The sequence below is a fragment of the Poecilia reticulata genome, chromosome 9 (assembly GCF_904066995.2).
Source record: "Poecilia reticulata chromosome 9, P_reticulata-male-v2, whole genome shotgun sequence".
Taxonomy (NCBI): Eukaryota; Metazoa; Chordata; class Actinopteri; order Cyprinodontiformes; family Poeciliidae; genus Poecilia; species Poecilia reticulata.
In genome coordinates, this window is record NC_088838.1 from 30,578,174 (window position 1) to 30,606,148 (window position 27,975).

Here is a 27,975-nt window from a genome sequence, read left to right on the forward strand (position 1 = left end):
GTTTTCATTCCACAATAGTACATTATGGATACCGTTAAAGATGATTGTTTACGTTAAACAACAAAAATTCCAACTATAGGAAAGATTATTCAGATTTAATTTTGGGAAAACTTGCTTTACATTTTGCCTCTTTGATAAGTTAAAGGCGAACTATTGTGCTTCCTTGAAAAGGTTAGGATATTATACTTCGTATTATGCTTCCTCGAAAAGGTTAGGATACGTCTATCGGCTATACGAAACATTGTTTATTATAATTTTTGCACAAAATCTTAGTTCTTAGATAATGAGATTTTAGTTTCCTCAGTTCTGAGTGAGTTGTTTTAGGGCCTCTGTTGCTTTAAATCCAAATAAGCTGCTGCTGGCCACGCCCCCCCAACTCATCGTTTAGACTCGCATGCGAAAATGGCTGAAAGCAGATGCACAGTTATGCAATTGTACATCTTTGAAAAGCAGAAGTAGAGCCTCCTGCATAACCAACAAGAATGCAACAAGTGGTTTCTGGATGGTAAGTACAAACAGCAGTCATTGATGTACAACGGTAAAACTAGCTGACCAAATGTCCTGGAGCTCATTTTGGGTTGCTAGGTGACGGGCAGAATTCTGCTGGGGTTGCTAGGTTACGGTTCAGTGTAACTTAACAACTGGGAGGTTTTTGAAACGATTAATTTTTCAGACACCAACAACATTAACTCATTGTGTGAAGGTGGATTTTTTTGTGTTTGGTTGTTTTTTGAAGCAGTAGAAACCAAAATGGAGGCATAAAAACTTACAAAATGTGAAGTTTGCATTATAGGCCTCCTTTAAAATAAAAAAAGGTAAGGTAAAAAAATATATTTTTTTAAAAAACAGCACAGATGGGACAGTAAAATCACACCTAAAGGTTGACCAAAGGTAGATCCATACAGCGTTAGGTTGCTGCAGGTGTTATATTGATCTTTCCATCGCTCTTGCCTGCGCTGACCTTTTTATCGACCTTTCTTTCTGTTTTTGGCAGCCTGTGACAGACAGTGCTTGACATGCGACACCGCTGGGGTTTGTACGTCCTGCCGTGACCCGACCAAAGTGCTGCTCTTCGGAGAATGCCAGTACGACAGCTGCGCCCATCAGTACTACCTCAACGCGACGACCCGCGCCTGCAGAGGTAAGACGGAAACCGCCGCAGCGCGCAGCGGAGGACGCTCCTGATTAGTAATGAGGATACAGTACGCGGCCTTTATGGCGTTCATAAATTACTTTCCATCCATATTGCATGTAGTGCAGGAGGCCACGGTGATTTTATGGGGCCCATCAATCAAGTAATAAACTCTGGAACCAGAAATGCAAATCCCAGCCATTGTGTGTGCATTTTAACTCTCTTACATCTTCTTTTGCCCAGTGAAGTTGATTAATGAGCTTCATGGAAAAATCCTGGGCTTTTTTATTTTTTAAGATTCAACAACTTTATTTCTCTGTGGACTAGTACTGCAGGAAATTCTGCATATTTGTGTTACGGTTCAGGTTTTTAGCAGCTTTCTCTCTGATTGGGCTTTATGATAAGTGGATGTTATTTTTGCTGCTACAGATTGACATGTTACCCCATCCTTTCTAAATGTTACACATTTATTTCTTTAAATTTCTCTCTTTGGCTACAGTTTTCCTTAATCTATCCATCCATCCATCCATTTTCTTGCACCCTTGTCCCTCAGTGGGGTCAGGAGGGTTGCTGGTGCCTATACAGCTAACGTTCCGGGCGAGAGGCGGGGTCACCCTGGGCAGGTCTTCCTTAATCTAGTTCTCTGTATATTGATCTTTTAAATAACATTAAATGTACTGCATTCATTATTGTGGCAGATATAAAATAAATACAACATGAACATATAATTTTATTGCTCTTGAGATGAATAATTATCTGACTTAATAGTTCCTTTTCATATTAATATATGAATTAAAAATTGTTTTAATTAGGTTTACAGTAAGTTAAGATGTGTTGTTTAGTTTAATTAGTTATTTATGGAAAACATTTATATGTTCATACTTGAATCACAACAGTTTTGTCCAAACCTTTGACCATCAATTTTTGACACTAAAATCATTTAATCAGTTTTTTATGTTTTCCTCAATGAATAAAAAGTATATATTTATAAAACAAACAGCCAGATTCAGATTTACTAGAATAGTGATCTGTAAGTCATTGTAGACCTGAAACATTCATGCATTGTCCAAATTTTAAAAAGTTTTTCCCAAAAAAATAATGGTTTACTGAATCACTCACTATTTTAAAAAGTAATAAAAATAATTTGGCATCTTTCATGAATAGATGCACCAATTAAATGTTTCTAGATGTTTGTGGTTCCCTTTTAATAACTTTAAATAAAGTGGCTAATGTGGCTAATAGCTGACAGAAAAAGAACAACTTTGTTGTAATTAACAGCATTTATGAGAAGAAGAAAAAATCAAATGCTGCTGGACAATCAAATTCGTTTTATTCTTGAATTGAGGGCGAGTTTAATGCAAAATCATTCCCAACTGTAACAACACGAGTTTGTTTCTTACATGATAAACTACTGCTGAGTGAAGGCAGTTCTTATTGGTGAGATTTTTGACAAATACTCAGCCACAGAGCTTTATTTCTGTTCAGTTAGCTTTAGCGGCTAATCCTCCTTCCAGTCCAGAAGTAATTCAGCTGCCGTTGTTCCGTCCAGTTTGAGTCCGTTTTAATGCTCACAGCAACCATCGGCTTGTTCAGCTCTACGTTTGTAAATAATATAGAGCATTTCAGTGCCAGGACTCGACATGTTTGTGGTTTTTTTGCAGATGAACACCTTCTAACTTGTCAGGTTCAGGAGTTTGAAGTTTAAATAAATAAGCTGGGAATTGATTTGTTGTCACATCGGTGAGCGTTTGATTGGATCTGCCGGAGGGAAGCCCCAGCCCTGCTGTGACTGATTGTTTTGATTCTGCTTGTCATCAGGCGTCATTATCATCAAGTGCAGAGCAAGTTTTCCTGTCTAAACACTGATCTGTGTGTTTGCTGTGTGTTTTCTCAAACCCACACTGACTCAGATAATGGCAAACACAAACAAACACTTAGTTTTTTAATCAGGTGTGATTTTTTTTCCAGAGGTCTGCTTTTTCTAAAATGAACATTGAAGCATTAAAATGTTGTTGAATGTTCCTTTTTTTGTTTGGTTAAGCAAGACAAGAGCAAATATCTTCAGTTTGGACAAAAGAAGCTTCAGCATCTTTTAGTTTATGTGACTTAAATGCTTTATTGTTAATGCACTACTGTGCAAAACAAATGGATGGAAACATGTGAAACTGCACAGTTTGCCATCAGGACTGTCTTCATTTTTGTGGCTTAGAGTTATCAAGATGTTTGAAATGTTTTCCAGAGATGTACGTTTTTATTTTGATGATAAAATCCAACTGTTGAAGCAGATTTTTCAGCTGCGTTTGATTAAGATCTGGTGACTGTCAGCATCCAGATCTCGGCTTAAACTCTTTTTTTTCTGTTATGTAGTTAGTTTAACGGGACACACGCCTAATTAAAAGGTTAACTTTTCTACTTTTAGGACACAAAATATTCTACTTTATATTTTGAGATTAGTCAGCTGTGGTTCTGGTTTTACACTGCAAAAACACAAAATTTGTGTTTAGTTTCTAGTGAAAATAAATTAGTACACTTGAAATAAGACAAAACCAACTTACAAAAAAGTAAATAATTCCTTGATACTGCCGAAAAAGTCTGTATTAAGTTACATTAGCAGATTATTTAATTTATAACATTGTAAAAATGTCATAAGTGAAATAAGTCAAGTTTATTTGTATTGCACATTTATGGAACAAGACAGTTTATATGATGACAAACACATCAGGCAGCAGCTGAGAAAACCAGACTAGACTCTGTATTTTGTCAAATGCTCATGTTAAAATCGTTAATGTACATCAAATATGTTGGTCATTTTGTCAAGTCCCATCATAAGAATCTTCAATACAATAGAAATAATAATTTACTTAAAACAAGCCCCTATCTTTATGAAAAGGTAGCTGTAAGTTTTTTATTTCAAGTGTATGAAGGTATTTGCACCAGAAACTAAACCAAAAATACTTGGTAGGATTTTGTGTTTTTGCAGTGCAAATGTCTTCCATTAAGGCCACTTCTTCCCAGTTTATTATGGTTCTTTATTTTTGAGTCTTTCTGACTCTAACGGAGGCAGCGAGAGCTTTAGATATTGTTCATCTGTCACATCCTGGATCAGGCGTTGGCCCTTAGAAATATCTTTTAAACCATTGTTTCTTACCTTTTTTAATTTTATTTTCTCTTTTTTGGGATCTGGGGAGAATCGTTTTATGACATGAGACCAAGTCTGGAATATTGCTTAGTGCAGAGCAAGAAAATGAAACGGCTTTCATGTCTTATTCCCGATAGAGAGGATTATTTATTGTCCCGCTGTGCAGCTTGTGCATATTGGAGTCCGTTCTGGCTTTATTTTCCTTTACTCAAACCATAACTAAATGAAGTAAAGAATATAAGGGACCAAATATCCCCTGTAGATTACAGAAAGCCACCTCTCGTATCTCCCTTTACCTCTGGTTTGGTTCCAGGTAATGAGATTTCTCTTGGTTTGGAGGACCTTAAGGTACCGTCTCCATGGAGACGAGATTGCTGCTTCTTTAGCTTGTTTCAGGATTAGCAGCTAAGAGGAAACACTTTTATGGCATCGAGGTGAAAAGTTAGAATTTTTCTGAGACAACAAACACAAACTCTTGATCTTTTTCTAGTGGAAATATCCTAGTATATTCGAAATAAGACGGAACTAACTTACAATTAGCTTTTCAGCAAGAAATATGAGCTTGTTTTAAGTAACTAATCAATTAAAACTGATTTAAAAATTCTACCAAAGTGCCACTGGTAGATTATTTCACCAGATATTTTTCCAAAGTTTCTAGCATTTTTTTCCCATTAATATTAAGAATTTTTTTTACTTAAAACGGTTCATAAAACGTCACTTGCAAGCTGGTTTTGTCTTATTTCAAGTGTACTAAGATAGAAACTAGACGAGGAATGCTTGGTGGGATTCCTTGTTTTTGTAGTGTAAGCAGAAACGGTTGGTTTTCCAGGGCATGATGCGTTTTCGCCCCCAGCCACGTGCAGCCTCGACCTGAACCTGCCATGAACCTTCAGTTGGAGAAAACAAGACAAACATTTTATCTCTGAAAACTAGAAAAGCTCCAGGAAACCGCCGGGAGCTTTCAGAGGACAGAAAATCTCTGAGTAATTTATGAAGTAGACAAATGGACTCTGTGATTGTCGTAGATCTGCAAACCCAGAGACATTTAGGTTAGATATTGCATACATTTTAAATTAAATAGCAATAAATGACGTTTTGTATTAACAATAGTCTGATTGGTTGGTTCTAAATGTTAGTTTTAATTAGTTTATTTATTACAAGCACAATGACATATTTTATTCCACTTATATAAAGTATTTAGTATTGAAGTAAAAAATTATTAAATTTAAACATCAAATTAAATGTATTTTTTTTAATTATCTAACATTTTAGTTAATTAAATATAAATAATTTTTATCCTTTTAAATTTTCTTATTTTGAAATAAAAGATGAAAAACAAAATCCCAAATAAATAAAATAAATAAATAAAAAAAAAATATATATATATATATATATATATATATAATTTTTTTTTTTTCTTTTTGTCCAGCGGTTCAGTAATACCTAAGTTTTCTTTTTCACATTCAGCAAAAACTAAAGTGTGCTGATTGTATCTCTACGTTAAAACCTGTTATTTCTGATTATGTGTCTTGGCTTAGAGTTTCATTCACCGTAAAATCACATCCTTTCCTCTCTGGAATCAATGTGACGCTTCATTTCAAACCTGAAATCTAACAGAAGGAGGATTGTTTAGCTCTTATTGGGTTTGATTCTCCTGCCAGGGTTTATTTCGTACACCACCAGCGCTCCAGATGTGCAGGTGATTTGTGATAAGCAACAGAAATGAATTTAAATCATCTTTTTTTCCCAATGTTCCCAACACTTCCTCTTCTGTTTCCCCTGTGCTGTTCCCAGAGTGCGACTGGAGCTGCAACGCCTGTAAAGGCCCTCTGCGAACCGACTGCCTGCAGTGCATGGAGGGATACGTGCTGCAGGACGGCGTGTGCGCCCAGGGCTGCTCCGTCGGATCTTATCAGGATGGAGACGGATGCTTCGGTCAGTCCCACAGACAGCACATAAGCGTCTCTCCCTCATGTACCGCTGATGCAACCACCTCTGGTTTCATCATGTTATCACCTGAGGTTCATCTTCTGTAATGTTTTATAATCCGGCGATGATTAAAGCAGTAAATCAGCGGCAGTGCAGCCAAAAGGAGGAACCTGAACTACAAATGGAAATTATGTTGAGTATGCAGCTAAAATCTGACCCAAAGGTTTCCATTTTGGGATTATATTCTTTTAAATCTCCCAACACCTGGAAAGGCTTCAGCTGCCCCATTTATATGCTTGCAAATGTAGCTGTTTTCGTCTCAACTGCTTCTAAAAACAGCCCAGAAACACTCAGCTCTTCTTTGGCAATAAGTTAATGTTTTTTGGTGTCTGGAAAACGAGCTGTTTTAAAAACCTCCAGTTCGTTTAGTCACATTCAAAGGGCACTGCGCTGTTACCTAGCAACCCCAGCAGAGCCCAGCCCGTTACCTAGCAACCCAGGTGGAGTTCCGGCACGCGTATCTAGCTGGTTTGACCGCTGTCCCCGCTGTGCTTCCATTTACCTTATAAATGCTCAATTTGACATTTCCACAAATTTGGAAATTAACCAAATGAATTTGGTTAATGGAAATACGGCAATTTCGAAAAAACTGTTTTGGCGATTTATTTACTGACTAAAAATTATTCAGATGGGATTTTAATTGTGTTTCTTATTTAATGAGAATGCCACAATTTTGAAATTGTGTTTTTTCTAAATTAGTGGAATATTGATAAAGTTTTGTTCATGTTTGTACAGGAAATGCATCTAACGGCTGCTGGAAGAGACGAGTGTTTTGTTGTTGACTTACCATTCAGAAACCACTTGCAGCTTTCTTGTTGGTTGTGCATGAGGCTCCACTTCTGCTTTTCAAACATGTATGGTTGTTTAATTGCACATCTGTTTTCAGCCATTTTGACGTGGAAGTGTAAACATTGAGGACAGCAGCAGCTTATTTGGATTTGAAGTGACAGAGGCCCTAAAGCAACACACTCAAAACTGAGAAGACTGAAGTATCCTTAGCTAAATGTAACAAATATGTTTTGTACAACCTGTTCTAACCTGGTCAAGGAGTCATAATAGGTCACGTTTAAAAGAAATTAGGCTTAGATTTATACAATGAGTGAATCCCAAAATGTCAAAATCAAGATTCATGGCCTTTAAGACTTTTCAACTCATTACTACAATCCTAGTCATAGTGGTTTGTGCGTGTATGTGAGAACAGATCGACTTTGACCTGTGGAGAATGTATTGAGGACTCCAGGTTTTGGTTATACAATGACGTCTGTTCAACTCTATGCTCACATAGTATCAACAACCATTCGGTGCATACATGTTTTATACAATAGATGAACCCATAGTTATGCTGCCAGGGGAGAAACTGAAGTTTGTGAATATTTACTCTAAGCATGGCTGAAATGCAGCTTTTTGTGCCTCTTCACACTGGATGAAAAACCAGTTTTTCTTATAGCGAAGGAATCCTGACCAGTGATGTTCAATGTGGAGTTTGTGACACTTTGATGGGGAAAAATCTTTACATTGTGAAGATAGTTTATTTAAAGATTTGCATCAGACAGCTGATCTCCTCTCCTTGGCTGCATCTGTTTTGCTGCATATTTTCCACACAGAGTATTTATGTATATTTGTGCAGTTTGAGATTTTTTTGGGATATCCAGTGACATGTTTTTCTCTTTTCGTATGTCTGTCTGTTTCAGGCTGTGACGATCACTGCGTGAAGTGCAACAGTCCTGGGAAATGTCTGGAATGCCAGCCTCCCTACGCCACTCTGCAGGGACAGTGTGTCCTGCAATGTGGCAGAAATTATTACCTGGATTCCCCATCACAAGTCTGCAAGTGTAAGAATCAACACGTTTAAATGTTTTTAAAACGCAATATAGCGTTACTTTATGGTTTTAGTGAATTACTTTAGATTTGTGAATTAGTTTTAGTTCTGTACTGTATAGGTTTTTTTTAATATAAAAGTATTTTTAATATATTTAATTACTTTCTCTCTCTCTCTCTCTCTCTCTCTCTCTCTCTCTCTCTCTCTCTCTCTCTCTCTATATATATATATATATATATATATATATATATATATATATATATATATATATATATATATAGGTCTTTACTCTGCTCAAACCTTGGTTTTTTTCTCTCTATACACTGAGCACCAGGTGTGTGTGTGTATATATATATATTTATGTTTAGCTTTCTTTTTGCAATGAAAGTTCTGCACAGAAAAAAAGGAAATTCTAAAATAAAATTCTCCTTCACTCTTGCCTGTGGTGTCCTGTTTCTTCAGCTTGCTCCTCGGACTGCGTCCAGTGCGACGGCGTTGGACGCTGCTTAGTGTGTCGTGACCAGACTTTCCTGATGGAAGGATACTGCACTCCCGACTGTGGACATGGATATTATGCCGATCAGAAGACGAGAACCTGCCACGGTAATAACATTATGCCACTGGAAGGACATGTCAATGCCTGGAGATGTTTCTAATTTCTCATTGTTTCTCAGATTGCATGAGAATCTGAGCTGAGATGTGGATTCATAGAGTTAGCACTATAGTTTAAAGAAAATACCAGGAGTGGGGGTTAAAAATCGGATTTGAATTTGGTCAATTATTTATTTTTTAAAAGGGGCTCATGATGTAAAATTTACATTTTACAGTTTTTTTGTACTTACATTTGGGTTTTTACTACTTTTAAAAACAGCTCAAACGTTTTTAAAAAAGTTCACGTTTTTTGGTGTCTGGAAAATGAGCCATTTCAGAAACATTCGGAACGTAAAGTAGCAAATCAGAACGAACTGAGTCGTTACCTAGCAACCTCAGCGGAATCCAGCCCGTTACCTAGCAACGTCAGTGGAGCTCTGAAAAAGACAAGTGTTTTATTGTTGTCTAACTATTCAGAAATCACTTTCGACTTTCAAATATGTATGGATTCATAATTGGTTTCATGAAGCCATTTTGAGATGCAAGCGAAGATGCTGAGTTGAGGGGCGTGGCCATCCTTATTTGGATTTAAAGTGACAGAGGCCCTAAACCTGGGGCCTCTGGTCATTCTGGTGATGGAACTGATCAGACTAAAATCTCATTATAGAAAAACAATTTTTGTATATCCCAGAGACCTTTCCGAACCTGTTTAATGCCTAATAGGTCACAATTAATTCAAAAATTGATGATTTAAAAAAAACTGTGAAATCCCAGGCTGCTTACGTAATGGATGCACACATATTTTTGGCCTTTATTTATTCGTGTTAATCTGGATTTAAAAGATTGTACAGGTGCCACACTTAAATATGCAGTTTCCTGTGTTAAAGACGATAATGAAATAGGCATTTATTAGCATTTTGTAAACTTTAACCAGTTTTTATTATGGCTCTTTTCGTATGTCTGTGAGTGACTAAAAAAGTGAGTGATAAAAAAACATTTAGCTACTTGACCCAGGTCTCCTGCCTGCTGAACATGCTAAATATCAGCTGGTAGACTTGCCTGCAGGCCCAAGCCAGCTGGAAAACTTCAAGTAAAAATGAACAAAAATCTGCATAAATATAAATATATAAAGTTAGAGCTGTGACTTCCTGTCCCAATTAGCTTGTTTTCCAGTGTTTATGTCAAAGTTGTGAATGAATCTTTACAGAGAAATACTATGTTTGGTAAAATAAATAAAATAAACCGGAAATGCATTTTAAGACAATTTTTTTTTTTTACTTCTTAAGGTTTCATATTAAATAAATATTGAAATTCGATGTCTTACATAACTTCAGTGCATGTGTGCAGTTATAGCAAGCAAATAAAACTGAGATGGGCTCATAAATGATGCAGATGACCTAGGGACGTCACAGAAGAACCACATGGCTTGTTGCTAGGCAACAGAAAAGTTATCCTAAACTTCCCAGGGTTATAAATCCCACAGCGTCATTCCGTTTGATTGAATCTAGAGAGGGCCTGCTTTTAAAGTTTACATATAGCATCATGTTTGGATTTGTGATTTTCTCATGACTAAATAATACGCTGAAATTATCTTGCTGTTGTTCCCCTTTAGAACCAAGACTGAGAAGTGATCAGATACAGTTTGATCTTAATAATAACAGACTAATTTATAACCTGGGAGTTACACATGGAGAGAAACTGAGGCTTTGCGTTGGTAGTAGTGTAAAAAACGAAATATATTCTGTTTTAAAAATAAAGATGAAAGCATTTTTGAGATAAAAAAAACTCAGATAAAGAATATGTTGCTGCATTACTTTAAAACTAAATAAAGTTGTAGCTTCAAAATGTACAGGCACCTAAAAACTTGTAGTAAACGAAAATATTAGATCTCAGTGTTTTTGGCCATTTGAATGTAAAATATATTCAAAACAAGCTGAAAATGTACAAAGCAGTAGATCAGAGTAAAGGCAAAAGCTAAGCTAACAGCTAATTAAGAAGCTACCAGCTGCTAAAACTACAGTTAGTCTGATCAGACATTAAGTTCACATTAAAAACACATTATTCATCCCAAAGGAAAATTAAGTGATGTTAAAACTTACCAGAGTCGATGTGAATGGTGTTTATTTGGACAGGAAGAATCTCCGGTAGCAGTCAGCGTTTTGATCACAGTTCAGATGTTATTTGAGATTTTGAGATATTACTGCTAATAATAACAACAACAGCAGTAATAAATAAATAGCTATCTGTGGTATTCAGGGCCAACCTTTAATTTGTGTTACTAAGACCTAATCTGAGCTGTGCTTGAAGTCATAATCGAGCTAACGGCTAATGAGAGGTAAGCTAACAGCCAAAAGCAGTGTTTCACCTATTTTTTGACAACCTGGTCTATGGAAGAACTAAACTTCTTCTACCAGCTTTTAGGATCGTTGGTGCTGTTCAAAAAAAAAAAACAAAAAAAATTAAATAATGTATTTTTATGTGACAAGTGCTGGAAGTCAAGCTAGTAGCTTATCAGAGTCAAGCTAGCTGCTAGCTGCAGAGTCGACCTTATTATTTCTTCTGATGTTTTATGGTGGTTAGCAACTAGCGTACAGCTGCATTACTGCCACCTACTGGACAGAGCCAACCTTACAGCTGTTGCAAATCAATTGAACAGCTAATAAAAGTTGATCTTTTTCAACCAGTCAATCTAACAACAGAGTTTGACAACTTACAAAATGGCAGCTAAAATATCCGATAGCCATGTTGGTTTACCATTTTTATCCAAGTGAAGACAGGAGTTCAGTGAACACTGATATTCTACCACTAGCATGATTTGACAGAAAATGAGACGTAACCCTTCTGGTTTTGGTTAAAACTTTCTCGTTTTATGGCTACAAAAACACAACAAATCTTGTTTTCCATTAAGTTCAGCTCAAACACAGACGTAGTTCGTCTTACTATATTGCCGTTAGATCACCTCAATTGTTTCACATTTATTCTGAGTGTCTTTATATTTCAGAATGGATGACAGTTTGTAAAACTTTATTATGACAGCAGCAGAATTACTGATTCACAAATCTATTAAGCTAGACAGCTAGTATTAACTGTGTGACGTATAGATTTAATTTGTCTTTGAATCACAAAGAATAAAGCTTTGACTGTGGATTTTAGTCATTTAAGGAGCCTTGCACTTGTTTTTTTCATTTATCTTTAGATGCTGCGAACCTATAAGTGACAATCCCGCAGGCCTTTTGGGGAAGGCGGCAGTTGTGAAACAATTTATGAAAAAAAATGTGTTAAAGAGAAAAATATATAATTGTGTTCCCTTTGAGATAAATGCCCCTTTCTTCTGAAATAACGAACAGTTTTAGCCTCGAGGCCTGTACTAATTCATGACTCAATCAAAAAGAAAAGGAAAGAAAAACTTTAAAAAATAATTTTTACCACCCAATAAAAGAATAACCCCCCACTCCCCCCTTCACTAGTGGTTTAAATTATAAAGTTGTTCCCATTTGTAATAATAATTACTTGTCTAAAAGTTTGAGGTTTCAGAGTGGCTGTTGGCATCATTAGAGGCGATATAATGAGATTACATCGAAGCATCTGAAAAAGAGCTGATCTTTAAAAAGTTCACGTGTAAAGTTCAGCCAGCTCCAATTAAAGCCTGTTTCTAAAATGCCACACCAGCACCGAGTTGTTTCACAACGCTACTTCTCTCAGAAGTGAGCTGCCCCTCCCCCACCCGTTTCCCTTTCACTGCATTTTCTCACCCCTAGCACCCACTCACACCCACCACACTGCCCGGCTGTCGTTTTATCCATTAAGCTGAACCATCTGAAAGGTTTAAAAATGTACTGATTACAGTAATTATGAGGTTCAGGTCTTTATTAAAAATAATGGAAATGTGGTGTAGATTGATGCATTCTATAGTTTTTACCAGTATATATATATATATTTAATATGAAAATTTAAAAAGATCTCAATAGAAATGTACTTTAATGGTTTTTCTGCTCAGACTAGTTTTCTTTTACATCAATAAATCATGTATTCTTTATGATAGTAATATGCAGATTTAGTAATAAACATTTTGTTGATGTTAAAATTTATGTCTGAGCATTCAGCAACACCGAGGTTTCCTGTGATTTTTAGTTTTCAGCCTCATTAGTGCCAGTTAGAGGTCGATCTTTAGCTATTTTGTTGACTTATTTGAAATTATAGATGCACTAACTGCATTTACATTATATTTTGATATTCTGCTGTCGAAAAAACACAATTTTGCCATTGCTGTGTTTCCATTAAACAAGAAATGCAATTAAAATTTAAAAAGTTTGTTCACGTGATAAGTTATTAAAAGTTATGGCGCCGATGGATGTAAGTATAATATATTCATAATTGAGCCATCTGGCGATTATAGCATTAAGGATTCGACACTTTAACTTTTAATGGACTGTGTGATACAAACAAATACAAAATCTTACCAAGTATTTTATTCTATTTTTAGTGCAAATATACTGTTAACACTTAAAATAAGCTACAAGCAGCTTTTCAGAAGGACACAGCAGCTTGTTTTAAGTAGATAATGCCTTAATTTGGATGAAAAATTACTTTGCTCTACTGGCAAATTATTTCACTTACATACGTAAAAAAATGTTTTGTAATGTTCTGGGGAAGTTGTGCTTTTTTCAAATCATTTTAAGGAATTATTGACTTAATCTTTCTTAAACGTTACTTGTAAGTTAGTTTAATTTAAGATATTTGAATTAGAAACTAGACCACTTGGTAACATTTTGTGTTTTTACAGTGTGGAGACACAGCTGCTGACTCTGTGATAGGAATGTGGTCATTGGTTGCCGTCAGCATAGATGACATAAGACATGCTGTAGCACCATATAACCTATTGAATAAAAGTTGTCTGAGGATGGAGCCCTGAGGAACGCCACATGTGACGTTGTGGTTTTTGTTTTCCTCAGTGAACCGCCACAGCCCTGTCCTCCACATCAACGGCTCCCTGCTGGTTCCCATCGGTGGCTCCGCCCCCCTGCTGCCCTCTCTGCTGGAGGTCAGGGACCCCGACAGTCCCTCTGGGCGGATGAGCTTCCAGCTCGTTCAGGAACCAAACAACGGTCGTTTGGTCCTGTTAACGGAGGAGGAAGCAGGAGAAAATGGAGGGAAAACGAGGAGAGAGCTACACAAAGACGACACCTTCACGTGGGCACAGCTGCAGCGTGGTCGGGTCCACTTCACACACCTGAGAAACAAAGCCAGGTGAGTGGATCAGATGTTTACAGTTGCAGAATGCAACTTTTATAAGAATGGTATGAGACAGATAACCTATGAAAAAACCAAGCTACTCTGCCTTGTCCCAGTGCTAACTAGAAACAACCAATCAGAGCCAGGAGGCGGGGCTTAGCGCTGTCAGTCATCCTCAGTGTGCTGCTGCTCATCCCTCTACTCACTCCCCATGTTGCTCTCTGCAGAGAAATGCTCAAGCTAGTTAGCATGGCCACCTGTGACGGCGGACAAACGGTTTTCCTGTTTCTGGACTGGATGTTCATCTGTTATGTTGTATTTGTTAAAATAAAGCCATATTTACTTGTTTATCAGATCAGATTAGCTTTATTTTGGTAAATTTACGTTACAAATAAAACTGAAACGCATCTAGATTTTATTTTACTTTTCTCTGGGCTAAAGTCTGTCCTCTGCCTACATCTCCCAGAATGCTGTGTGGTTCCAGATCAGAGTTCAGTGAATATTCTATATATTGAATATTGAATATTCTATCAGATGTATTTATCTATCGCCATATGTATATTTTATCCATTTGTTGCCCAGCCCTTTACTGGATCCTGTAAAAATGAGGTGTAAATAATTTATGTTCTGCTTTTTTTTTTGTTTGTTTTTTTGCTGCTTTTGACCCAAATCTGATGACAGAAAACACATCAGAGTGATTGTGTTGTCTCTTTCAATCCAAACCATCAGCTTGTTTTGTTGTTTAACACTGCAGCTGCTCTGAAATAAGTCCGTTCTGTTCTGTGTTGGACTCCAGTGTCCTTTTATCCAGTCACAATAAACCTAATAAACAGTGCAGTGAGTTGTGATGCAGCTGCTGTGGCCTAATACAGCAGAAAGCCAATAAATGAGCAAAATATGATCTGTTGCCCAGTTTAAGGCTTTTAGATTAATACAGACATCGGAATGTAAGCCACCCAAATGCGATTAAATCCCCTTATTACTGCCGTATTTTTCAAATTATGTGGAGTGCTGGATAACGCCTGCAGACTCACAGCTGTATTAAAACTAGCTGCATCATCTGCCGATCAGACCTGGGTGCTTTCGTTTGGCTCTTTATGCCTTTTTGAGAGACTCAGTGGTTATTTCAGGAGCATCTATAAACACAGAGTGAAGGCTGTAATAAAAATAGGTTTAGGCTCTCAAATGTTCATTTATTTTCTGCTGGCACCCAGAGGAGCTGGAGAGAGGGAAGTCTGGGTTTCCCTCCAAACCCACCCCAAATTAATCCAGTTGAATTTTCGCATTTTGCTCAGTTGTCTAGTTTTGAAGGATTTTAGGGAAATTTCAGTAGAAACCCCCAGCAGAACCAGAGAATATTTTAAACTGTGTTTTAATTACGGATGAAAAACAAGAACTCTTGTATTGTATGTAAAAATAATCCAAGATGGCGTCGCGGCGGATGCTCTCCGAAGTAGGTTTACGTTTCACAAAAAAAAGAAAACGACACTAATTCCAGTTGCAGTATGTTCAGAACTTTAATCACAATTAAAGGACAAAAAACGTCCAACATCATCAGAGTTTGGCACAAATGTAAAGTGTTTCATATGTTGCTTAGCAACGGCAGCTACTCTCAAAGGGGGCGGAGCTTCGATCACAGCGTCTCCTCCAATGACGTAACGTTAAACTCCTCCTCATCCTGGTTATTGTGTCATTCTGTATGAATAATCTTCACCTCATAGTAACGTTTGTGGTCATATTTAAAACAAATTGAATATATTTTCAGACGAGGCTTGTTTATTACATTGAAAGCACAAAAACTTTACTAAAATAAACTTCTAATAAGCTTTTGTTTCTTATTTTTTAAGCCAGTTTTAATTTTGAACACAACATGGTGCATGTTTTGAATTATCACGTGAATCGACCTTGTCTTATTGTTGATGACTGAGAATTTACACTCTGGACCAAATGTTAGCAGCCAATCAGATGGAAGTATCTTCTATAGTTCCAAGGAACGTGAATGTATTCAAATAATTATTGTAAAATATTAACGTAATTTAAACCGATTGCATCACACACTGTCCTCCTGGTGATTTACGTCTGTCCTGCTCCAGTCGGTGCTCAGACTGGCTGATCCGGCCCCTGGAAGTTGTTTCTAATAAACCTGTAATGATGAGGCAGGATGGTCACATATTGCTGATGTGAACTGTGGCGGGTTACTGTCCTCGTTTCCTCTCCTCAGGTGATTAGGTCTAATCGCTCACACCGTTAGCCTCAGCTGACTCATTTCCAGACACATCCTGGTCTAAAGAGCACGTCTGCTGCTCAATCAGAGTAGTTTCACCTTTTCAATCGGTTTGAATCGGCTGCCTTTTTGTTGCTCATGATGTCTTCTTCCTTTGTATAGGACTGGTGAGTTCACCTTACGAGCTGCTGACCCCCAGATGTTTTCTCAACCGGCTGCAGTTCAGGTTCACGCCGTGTCCATGCAGGTAAACACTCACTTTGGTTGATCACTCCACATCTTGAAAGCAAAAGATCTCAGCTTCTCCGGATCTTTTTTAATGTATGTTTGTTTGTTTGTAAAGGACCAGATTTAAACAAGCACACAAAAGCTGTTAAAAATGGGAAAACATTTAAATTTAATCATTTCAAAAACAGGTAACAGAGCAGTGCAAAAATAAATCAAAGGATAAATAATAGATTGAGGTTAACTGAACACAAACTGATCTGCAAACTAAAAACAAAGTCTGCTTAAATAGAGGTGCAGTAACCTAAATCTGCCACACGAGGGAGACACAACATAACGAAGGAACAAAAATATACAAAATTAGCAAACGTAACTTTTTTTATTTCACTTACAAGCCATTTTCCCATGTTAGAAGTGAAATAATCTGCCAGTGGAACTTGGACTTTGACTTCCAAACAAGCTCCTATACCTTGCTAAAAAGTTAATTTATGTTAGTTTTGTGCGATTTCAAAAAAATAAATGTGGACTAGAAACTGGACAGAAATACCTTGTAAGATTTTGTTTCTGCGGTGCAGAATACACAAAAAAGAACACAAGAAATAAACTTTAAAAAGTGAACTAAATATGACAAGGCCATTGTCACAATAACGAAGAACTCAGGAATGAACAAAACACAAATAAAAAAACAACCAAGGATCTTAACAGAAACACTTTATTTTAAGTGACTGCGATGTCTGCTTCTGTTTCAGAGATCTGCTGTTTGCAGATATCTGCTGAAGTAGCCGCACAGATCAGACTGCTCTTTGATTTAAAGAGACGGTTTCTCAGATGACGGCTCTGCTCCGATAGCTCTGTCTGCTCTGCTGTGCTTCCTTTGATAGAAGTCACTGGCTCCTTTCAGTGAGAAGAGAAGTGAGTTTTAACCCCCGACACAAAACAGACAATTTGTTTCTGCAGCAGCGCTGCAATCTGAGCCGTGGCTTTTTGGGGAAAGAGCTGCAGATGAAAGGTTGGACACCTCTCCTGAGCAGAATAAAGGGTTTGCCCTCCCACCTGAGTCTGCCTCCTGATTGTTTTCATTTGCCTCAGGTGGGAGATTTCAGCCGTTTCCTTTGGTGTGCAGGCGTGCCTTTGCACGATTTAAAGCCCCACACGCTGCCGCTCCTAGGCAGCACCGGCACGTCTTCGGTTTTATTGTGTGGATCAGAGACGTGACGACACAGTCTAGGTCGGCGCCAGAGACAAGTCATCTGCCTCACGAGAAAAAAAAAAACCTGGAAAAGTTTTGCCTCTTTGTTATTCATGTTGAAGCTTTCTCTGTACCAGGGCTGATGGAGGCTCCAAAATGTTACATTTACTGCTTAAAAATCTTAAATTTTCTTAAGTTTTTTAATGCTTTCTTGAAACAAATGTCTTAAATTTGTACATTTATTTATAAATTGCTTCCTCCATCAACATTTTTACATCTTTGTCCCATGATTTGTAGCTCTGACTTAGAATGATGTTTCTTTTCGCAATATTTGAATCTTGCATTTATTGATTCATGAAAACTAAGATGATGCTTGAAGTTCCTCCAGCTGACCCAAAGCTCCATCGTGTTCCGTCACCTGGTTTTACCGCTGTATGCGTTGCACAATGGCTGCTGGAAAAGACAAAAGTGTTATGCTATTGACTTACATTCCAGAAAACACTTGCTGTGTTCTTGTTGGTTGTGCAGGAGGTTCCACTTCTGCTTTTCAAAGATGAATGGTTGTATAATTGTGCGTCTGTTTGCTGCCATTTTTAGGTGTGAATGTAAACTTTGAGTTGGAGGGGCGTGGCCAGCAGCAGCTTCTTTGGATTTAAAGAAACAGAGACCCAAAAACAGCTCAGTAGGCAGAACTGAGACGACTAAAATCTCATTGTCTCAGAATGATTTTGTACACAAAATGTAATAAACATGTTTTGTATTGACCTATCCTAACCTATTCAACGAAGCATAATGCATAATAATAAACCTTTAATCAAGTAAAGTCACATATTACACATATCTGAGACAGACTTGAAAATACTTAACTTTCTTTAATTATTGAATAAGTAAATCAGCTGTTTTCATGAAGGACTTAAATTTAAACCCTGGTGGATTTCCTGCTTCTAAATTTAACCAGTAGAAACTCTGGTGAAAGAATCTGGGTCTGGGTCACCCTGAATCAGGGCATCTCCGGTTTGTTCGAGGCGTTTCGTTCGGCTTGAGCTGCTGCTTTGCAGCCAAAACGCTGGAGTTCATCCAGCAGCCGAGGAGCGATTCACATTAGACGCACGCCCTGCGTCACGCTGCGCCGCTCGGAGCTCCCGACCCGACGGCTTCTAACCCGCTCGCTTCTCCACCTGCAGCTCAGCGCATTCCCCCTGCCCGGCAAGCGAATCTTCAGGTTGTTTTTCTGCTCACAGCATGCGCTTTGATAAGCTTTTAGAAAAATAGCACTTCAGACAAATGTACTGAACTTTCCAGAAATACGAGATAATGTTCACATTTAGATGTTTCATGCTTTGAGCAGTTTTATGCAGCAAAATATTCCTGGATTTTTCACTGTCAATAACAAAGCGAGTACTAAATGCAGCGTTTCTCAAACTTTTTCCTACTGAAGACCATTTAACAAACACTTGAACTTATCCTGCAGTAACACATCTTAATATATGTGAACTGAATTGAAAATATGAGCCTCTTGACTCTCTTGTTGTTTTCTTTGGCCATCTTAATGCGCTGTTTTGTAAATGTGAACATGTTGACTCAGGGCTTTTTCAGTTATTTACAGATTCTGAAAGTTTGCAGTCTTAGTTTTCTGATGATGTCAAAAAACACACGGAAATCGAAAAAATAAGTTGTTCTTTCCTACCAAGATTTGTGTGAATTAATAACATTTAGAAGCACAATAAAAGAAAAATAGACTTGAGTTGCTTAGCCATAAACATGATGTATAGAATTATCCACCAACATCAGATATGACTTCCTCTGATCATAAACGTTTTGCTGGAGTTGTTTTTTTTTTTCAACAGTAAGGTTTTTTTTGAGTGATCTGGTTTTAATCCACTTATTCATTACAAGTTTTAAACACAATCCTTTGGTAAGCTAGCTGTAGTGTCGCACTTTAAACTCACGTCACGGAAAATACGTTTGCATTCAGTACCTTGCTGCCCACTAGGGGGCGCCAGTGGACCACCTGTGGAAGGCTAAAAGTTGCACATCAGTTGAATGTCATATTTTAAAAACTGCATTAAAAGAGTCCCATTATGGTTAGAGAAGAAATGAACCAGATTCTCTCCTCTTCTCGTCTTTATTCGGTAATTAGGAGCAGGAAGGCAACGACCAGCTCTGGAGAAGGTTTCTCACAACGGGAGGCCTCCGCGTCTCGCTGCTTTGTTAGCTGTGTGAGGCGCTGCTTGACGAAGCGCTCTGTTTAACGAAGCGCCATGTTTAACGAAGCGCCCTGTTTAACCTCCGTCTTGCCTTCAACACTGCGGCTCCACGCTGCAGCAGGCGGCCGCAGCGCCAGGCTGCAGTCATGCAGAGGAAAACACAACCACTGTCAGGTTTTGAGATCTTCTCAGCAGCCTTTCATGGCGATGAGATGTTTTCTCTGCAGCAGTTTCCAAATCTTCAAACAGAATGATGTTTTTTTTTAAAGGGGACCTGTTATGGAAAATTTACTCTTTGGACGTTTTCGTGCTATTTGGTTCCCACCTTCTCCTGAAAACAGCTCAAGTGCTTAAAAAAAGCCACCCAGTTACTTGTTTTGTCTAATTTCAAGTGGAACTACACCAAAAATGTTTTAAAAGTGCTTCATAAATGAGCTCGACATTGATTGTCTTTTTTTTTGCAGTGTGTTTTTTGGAAATAAGTTAATGTTTTTTGTATCTGAAAAATGATCTGTTTCAAAAACCTCTCGAATGATGACACTGTGCCGTTACTTAGCAACCCCAACCGAGCTCCAGCACGTTTGGTCAGCTGGTTTTGGGATCAATGATTTATTGATCCCAGGGGGAAATAAATAAATAAATTAAATAAATGGTTTCTGGAAAAGACAAGAGTTTTGTTGTTGACTTACCATCCAGAAACCACTTGCTGCATTCTTCTTGGTTGTGCAGGAGGCTCCACTTCTGCTTTTCAAAGATGTACGGTTGCATAATTTCACATTTGTTTGCAGACATTTTTATGTATGAGTGTAAATATCGAGCTAAGAGGCTTAAAGAGACAAGACACCCTATAGCAGCTTATTATCAACGGATCAGAATAAAATCTCGTTATCTAAAAATGATTTTGTTTCATAAACGTTTTGTGTAGCTCTTGGACCTACTCTAACCTGCTAAAGCGAGATTAATGGCCACCTTCTGCATTTGAAAACAGAAATCGTACTTCTTTGCCTCATTATTTTCTACTCCCAGCCCCCCAGAGTGGTGACCCTCGCTCCGTTGACCTTAGAGGAGCCCGGCGGCCTGGCCGCCATCACCAAGTCGGTGCTGCACATCAACGACCCCGACAACCCCGCCGACGTCCTGGTCATGGTCCTCGAACCGCCCCGTCACGGCCGGCTGACCCGTCTCCACGGCGACCGCGCCCTGAGCAGATTCAAGCTGGAGGAGCTCTCCAGGGAGCAGATCCAGTACGTCCACGACGGCGCGGCGGCGGCGGAGGACGGCGCGGTGCTGCAGGTGAATGACGGCCACAGCTACAGGAACGTCCTGCTCCAGGTTCGAATAGTCCAGAAGGTAAGGAGGACAACGTGACGTCAACAGCTCCGCATTCAAACTTTTTTTCCAACTAACATTTTCTATTTGCAGAAACACAACATATGACAAACATAATTAGCTGCACTGCAAAAAACCTAAATCTTACCAAGTATTTTTGGTTTAGTTTCTAGTTCAAATATCTCAGTACACCTGAAATAAAACAAAATTAACTAAAAAGTAACTTCTAAGTAAGAAGTAGGAGTTTGTTTTAAGTCAATAATTCCTTAATATCGACCTTTTCCTCTGGCAGATTATTTCACTTCTAACATGAAAGTTTTCCAGTGTTATAAACAAAATAATCTACAACTAGAACAAATACTTTTCATCAAAATTAAGGAATTATGTACTTAAGACAACATATATTGCTGAAAAGTTACCTGTGAATTAATTTTGTCTTATTTGAAGTGTCCTAAGAACATTTGGTAAGATTCTGTGTTCTTGGCAGACAAATACTCCAAATATTGCTTAAAGTTAAAACGAACATTTTAATTCAATTAATGTTTGAAATCCTTTTGAATCACAAAACAAACATTCTTCCTCCCAGAAAACACACAGTTAAATGAAATAAAACACATAAAGCAGCTAAACCACTTATTTATTACATTTCAATTCCTCTCTTTGAAACTAAATTAAAAGAAAAAAATGTGTGACGGTTTTAAAACAAATAACAGAAAAATAATTAGAAATGAGAACAAAAATGCTTGGTAAGATTGTGTTTTAAAAAATGCTGTAATAAATAAACATTTTTTATTTTCATTTTTTAAATTTACAGTTAAAAATTGTTTTGACCAGACTGAACTATGATAATACATTTGTGTGAGTATGTTGTGTGAAGCATTACAAATTTGACTTTTGAAGTTTGACAGGGATAATCTTTTCACATGTTGCTCTTTTATAATGCAACGCCTTCAAGTAAAACCATTTGGGCACGAACTGCATTCCTCTAGGCGCCTTTAATTGCATCAAGTTGAGCAGTCATCCCTCTGCTTCCAGCTGACATGTCCTCACAGGATGCTCTGCTGACTTTATCCCTGAAAATAGTTTCCTGGAGGCGCTGACAGATCCCCGTAGCCTCACTGCTAAAACTGAAAAAGCAGGTCGAGTCATTACAATGGCAGCTGTCATCTCTTCTGGTGAGCGTTTCATCACAAGGACGCAATTATCTTGCAGCCGGCGTCAACCCCGGCGACCAAACAGGAGGAGCGGCTGCAGGTAGAGGGGATGTTTGGAAAGATAAATATCCTTTCGGCTTCCTGGTTGCTAAGTGAACCGAAGGCAGGAAGCAAAGCGGCACTGATTTTTGTTTTTTAAGGATTCAAGATTCCACTGGAACGATGTCGCATTTTCACTGTTGGTTCAAGTTACAAGTTCAGATTTTATTGCAAAGCACATTTCAGCAGCAAGGCAGTTCAAATAAAAACCAACAGGAATGCAGCAAGTGTCTTTTCATTGTACAGCGCATACAGTGGTAAAACCAGCTGACCAAACATGCTGGAGCACAGCTTGGGTTGCTAGGTAACGGACAGTGCCTTCTGATTTGTGACGTTACTTTGTGGAGGTTTTTGAACTGGCTCATTTTCCAGACACCAGAAAACTAACTTATTGCCAGAGAAATACGGGTTGTGGTGTATTTTTTATTATTATTATTTTTTTTAGGTTTTTAGATGCAGTCGAGAACCAATTGGAAGTACAAAAACGTGCAAAATCTGTATTTTGCATAATAGGTCCTCTTTACATATATTTTATTTGTATTAATAGTTGATTGCAGCAAGTAATTCTTCGACAGAGTGATGGCTGTGGGTTTTAAGAGCTTAGGCTGTTGAAACTTGTTTTGTTTTGTTTTTTTTCCCACTGCAGAGAAACTTTTCCTCTAGTTTTTCTGCTCACGCAGTCAAAACATTTTGATTTTGGAGGGCAGCTCTGTTTGTCTGGCTGTGTGCAGATGGAGTGCTTCAGGCTAAACCTCCTCTGCTTCTTCTTCTTCTTCTTCCCCTTCTGTAAATCAATAACATCCCACTCACACACTCACTCACACATGGCAGTATTAATTTACTGTAAAATGTCCTGATTCTGCAGTCTGTCATGCCTTCAAGCCAAGCAGGACAGACAGGATGATGGAAAGCTAACGGAACGTCCTCGGTTTATGTCCGCAGCTTTTGGATAATATCCCAGAGTGGTCACCGTCGCTGCCGCCTCCTGGTTGCCTTGTTGTTTGATCCACACAAGTGGATTATCACGGCATAAACTACAGAACAGAAAGCAAAGACAGAGAGTGAGCAGAGCTCTGCAGCAGTAATGGCTTCAATCACCAGTATATTTCTTTAATTTAAACACAATAATTATCTTAAAGGGCACCTACTGTACAAAATTCACATTTTACACTATAATCGTGTTGCTATGGTGTCTTGTACCACCATAGCCATCATCCAAACTGAATCCTGACTTTCACATGAGTCAGGATTAATTACTTCTTCCTTTATTTCCATGTAAAATGGACAGAAATGGCCAAAACACAAACAACTCGGAATGAGCCGAGAGCAGCCAACAGAAAAGTTTTACATTCAGTTGCAAACATCAGCAGTGCCACAACAAAACTACCTCAGAAGGATGAACAACTCTGAGCTACAATACAATACAGGGTATTTTTGGTCTAGTTTCTAGTGCAAGTATCTTAGTACACTTGAAATAAGATTTAAGTTTTTAAGTAAATATTTCCTTAAAATTGATTACAAGTGCTTGTTCCATTGGAAGATAAATTAACTTAACACATGGAAAGTCTCTTGCTATAAGTGAAATAATCTGCCAGTGAAACAAGTTCTTTTTAATCAATATTAAGGAAATATTTACTTAAAACAAGCTCATATTTCTTGCTAAAAAGTTAGCATGCTAGCTAGTTAGCTTATCGCAAACAATCAAAGCTCTCTCAGCATTCAGATATTTCCAAAACTAACTCAAATAAGCTTAAATTAATTTGGTAAAACCTACTTGTTTTCACATATGTTAACATAAACGCTCATTATGACATATAAACTGCTACTTACTAGCGCTGCTTTGAAGAAACCTAAACTGAAATACGGCATTTGGGATAGAAATGTCTGAATGAAGTAAAGCAGTTCCATAAAATTCCAATAGATGGCAGCAACGCTCCATGTAAAATCAAATATTCACAGGTCAAATGCCTGACTGACAGGAAGTACAACTTTTTGTTTTTTCATTGGCTTCCAAAAACGGCCCATATCAGTTATGGGCCGTTTGTTTTCCAAACGTTTCAAAGTACTTTTCTAGAACTTTCAGGGGTACTTTCTAGAAGTTAAAAGGTTGTTTCCTAACAAGCCAAACACCCAAGAGCTGGGAGGCTCTTAAAAACACCCAACCAGACAGTTTTTGGCAGCAAGTTAGTGTTTTTTGGTGTTGAAAACCTCTGGAATGTAACATTACAAATCAGAAGGCAGGGCCCGTTACCTAGCAACCCAAGCAAAGCCCAGCCCGTTACCTAGCAACCCAAGCTGAGTTCCAGCACGTTCGGTCGGCTGGTTTTGCTGCTGTACAATGCTGGAAAAGAGAAGCGCTTTGTTGCTGCTCTATCACAGCTCAGAATCTGTTTTCTGTCAGACGTTGTCAGAAATATCAGAGCTCCTCGAGACGTCGCAGAGCGCCCGTCGAGTAAAATGATGTGCCTTAAACTTATGAACTGAGTGCAGTCTGCCGGCTATACATGGCCGACCCACAGCTCGTTTGCTAAACATTTGAGATGTTTACCCGGATCTCGTGGGACTCCTGGATATTCAGAATCTAATTAAAGCCGGCCTGTGTGGACCTGCCAAAATGCCAAGCTGTCTTCTGTGGATTTACGCTCAAAGCATCCAGATGGAGAGGATGTTTTAGATCGCACACAAGCAGAAAAGATAAAAACAAGATAAGATAGAATCCCAAATCTGCAGATGAAAGCTGATCCCTCACAATGATCCGCGATAAAACCTCGAGGGATTCATTAACAGCAAACTTGAGTCGGTGAGTCTTCAGTTTTTCCTGGTGATGTCGGATCCAGGTTGTGCCGGGTACAAAAGGCCTCCTGGAAAATCGGATTACGGTTGTGTAGCGCAGGAGGCTAATCAGACCATAACGATCCCCTGATGGATGGACTTCCTCCTGATGGAGGGAGGTCAGCAGAATAGAAAGCAGGACGTCTGGCTTTTAATTTCTGTCCCAAAGAAAAAGTCTTTGAGCCTCAAAAAAAAAAAAAAACCGGGGATTCATCTGTTTCCCACCAGAAATGGAGGAGAAATAAACGATCACACATCCGGCGCTAGAGGGGGAAATACTTGAGCTCTGTTTTCAAGGAGATGGTGGATGTCGAGTGGATGAAGATCGACCTCCTGGACTCTTTTCTTGATTTGTAGACAAGTTGCAGTTGTAGCTGGTTATAGCGTCTGGAATAGGAAGGTTTTTTTTTATTATTATTATCATTTTAAACCTAAAAGAAACACTACGACAAGAAAAACCAAACGTAACAGAAATTTTAATTTCTGTCAATGACAAGAAATGATTGTTTCCCAAAAGTTCAAATGTACCTTTCTAGGACATACAAAGTATTTTCTAGAAGTTAAAGTGTTGTAACAATTTAAAAGGTTTAAAAGGTAAACAGTACTTTTCTGCAACTTGTAGAGTTAAAGGGTTAAAGGGTCTAGCAGTTAAAGGGTTTTCCCAGATGCTCTGAAGTACTTTTTCTAAACGTTAAAAAGTTGCTTCCTAGAAACTTGAAGGTACTTATCTAGAATTTACAGGGTGGTTTTCAAGAAGTTAAAAAGTCTGAAGTACTTTTCTAGAACTTTGATAGTACTTTCTAGAAGTTAACAGCTGTTTTCCAGACGCTATGAAATACTTTTCTACGACTTGGCGTACTTTTCTAAACAGTAAAGGTTTGAAAGTACTTATCTACAAGTTAGAATATTTTTTTTTTTAGAAATTAAGGAGTTTTGTCGTAGAAGGTCTAAGGTATTTTTCTAGAACTTTCAGAGTACTTCCTAGACATTTAATTGCTTTTTCTAGACACTGAAGTACTTTTCCAGAACTTTCTAAACATAAAATGGTTGGTTTCTGGGTTACTTTTCTAGAAGTTAAAGAGTTGCTTCCTAGAAGGTCAAAGGTACATATTAACTATTTACAGATTACTTTTTAAAAGATATGGGGTTGTTTTCCAAAAATTTCAAAGTACTTTTATAGTAAAAGGTTAAAAGGTTGTTTCCTAGGAACATAAAAGTACTTTTCTAGAATTTATAGAGTAGTTTTGTAGAAGTTAAAAAGTTGTCTTAGAAGAGTGAAGGTATTTATTCACAGTTTGCTTTTAACTCCAAAGTGTGGTGGTGGGAAAGTTTGGACATTTACCCTGAAAATGCTTGAAAAGTTCTTGAGTTTTACTGGGGGAAAAGTGTAGAAACTGTATGATTGAGTTTTTTCTTCTTCTTACCAGGTTCCTAATGACCTAATTATACAATTCCTGATGCACATCCCAAAGTTCAGGCAATATTAACCTTTAAGCAACTCTTCAGTGCCATAAGTTGGCATTTCTTTCAGGGTTAAAGGAACCCTGCTCAATGTTTTTATGGGCCCACTTTACTTTACCTGCAGCGTCAGATATTGCCTGCATGCTCTCAGCTCCCTCCCTCTCTCGCCGTAGATGCCACACTCAGTCGTTCCGGATTCAATTGAAATGTGTTGCCAAAGAGAATTTAATCATCATTCTGCGCCTTTCAATTTCTTTTTGAGAAGTCGGTGGAATCGTCCTGTTCGCCCGCCCCCCTGTGGGAGCGTGAAACTCTGTCATTACAACAGCACGACCGTCCAGGCGGGCAGCCAGCTGATGTTTTATGGATGACTCTGACTCCATCTCTGCAGAGTCATTTATTTCTGTTTTTGTGGACGGGAGCCAAAATCTCTGCATCGTCTTGGTTTACATTCTGTCTGGAAGCTCTATAAAGGTCTCCGCTTATACATGTTTCATGCATACTGTGGCTGAGGATAAGATATATTTTTATTTATTTCAGAGTGGTTTTACATAGTGCGGTCTCAAAACCTGACATTCCTAAAGTTTCTTCTTGTGAACAGTTTCTCCACACATTTAGTCATTTTAAAAGCAAAACACCCTCTGGATACTTTTTGCTCAACACTAAATACATACTGTAGTAAAACTTGCGTCATTAGCTGCATTTCCAGTAATCCAATGATTGAGCAATTTGACATTTAGAAAAAAATATATATGCTTAATGGAAACACAGCAATTTTAAAAAAACTGGATAATGTTTTTTTTTGGATTGTTTTGTAAAATTCTAATGGAGAAACTTTTTTTTTTGCATCACATGATCAACAAACCGATGTCACTGGCGCAAACTATGAAGAAGACGTGGTAGAGGTAGGAAGATGATGCAGCAGCTTATCGCGTGAACTAACTTATTCACATGCAATTTTATTACATTTTTTCATTTAATGCAAACACAGCAATTGCAAAATTGTGTTTTTTTGACATTGTTGACTTACTATTCAGAAACTACTTGCTGTATTCTTGTTGATTGTTTACGAGGCTCCATTTCTGCTTTTCAAAGAAGGTTGCACAACTGTTTGCAGCCATTTTGTTGTAGTTTTTTCAATATTAGTAGAATATTGACAACGTTTTGCGCACATTTGTAATGAAAACGCAGCTAATGGCAGTTTGAAGAGACTTCTCTTTAGTTGTTTACTTTCTATTCAGAAACCACTTGTTGGTTGTGCATGAGGCTCCACTTCTGCTTTTCAAAGAGGCATGGTTGCATAACTGTGCATCTGTTTACAGTAGTTTGTTATTGTTTTTTCGACAGTAGTGG

General features: G+C 38.0%; 1 protein-coding gene and 1 long non-coding RNA gene across 5 annotated transcripts in view; one reads left to right on the plus strand and one right to left on the minus strand.

Annotated features, from left to right (window-relative positions):
* The window catches only part of fras1 (Fraser extracellular matrix complex subunit 1), a 270,024-nt gene that overhangs the window by 161,982 nt on the left and 80,067 nt on the right, over positions 1-27,975 (plus strand). For all 3 annotated transcript variants that reach the window (XM_017306806.2, XM_008417773.3, XM_081610905.1), the window contains 7 exons: positions 995-1,141; positions 6,066-6,206; positions 7,952-8,092; positions 8,542-8,682; positions 13,623-13,917; positions 16,289-16,373; positions 20,774-21,097. In XM_017306806.2, the coding sequence (XP_017162295.2) occupies positions 995-1,141; positions 6,066-6,206; positions 7,952-8,092; positions 8,542-8,682; positions 13,623-13,917; positions 16,289-16,373; positions 20,774-21,097 (1,274 nt within the window). The remainder of the gene's footprint in view (positions 1-994; positions 1,142-6,065; positions 6,207-7,951; positions 8,093-8,541; positions 8,683-13,622; positions 13,918-16,288; positions 16,374-20,773; positions 21,098-27,975) is intronic.
* On the minus strand, positions 21,590-24,251 carry LOC103469822 (uncharacterized). Of its 2 annotated transcripts, none has more exons than XR_534410.3 (3): positions 24,160-24,251; positions 23,172-23,363; positions 21,590-22,197 (listed from the first exon to the last, which is right to left on the minus strand). It is a non-coding gene; the product is annotated as an uncharacterized LOC103469822 (long non-coding RNA). The 2 variants fall into 2 exon arrangements; XR_534411.3 differs by having other exon boundaries at positions 23,152-23,363.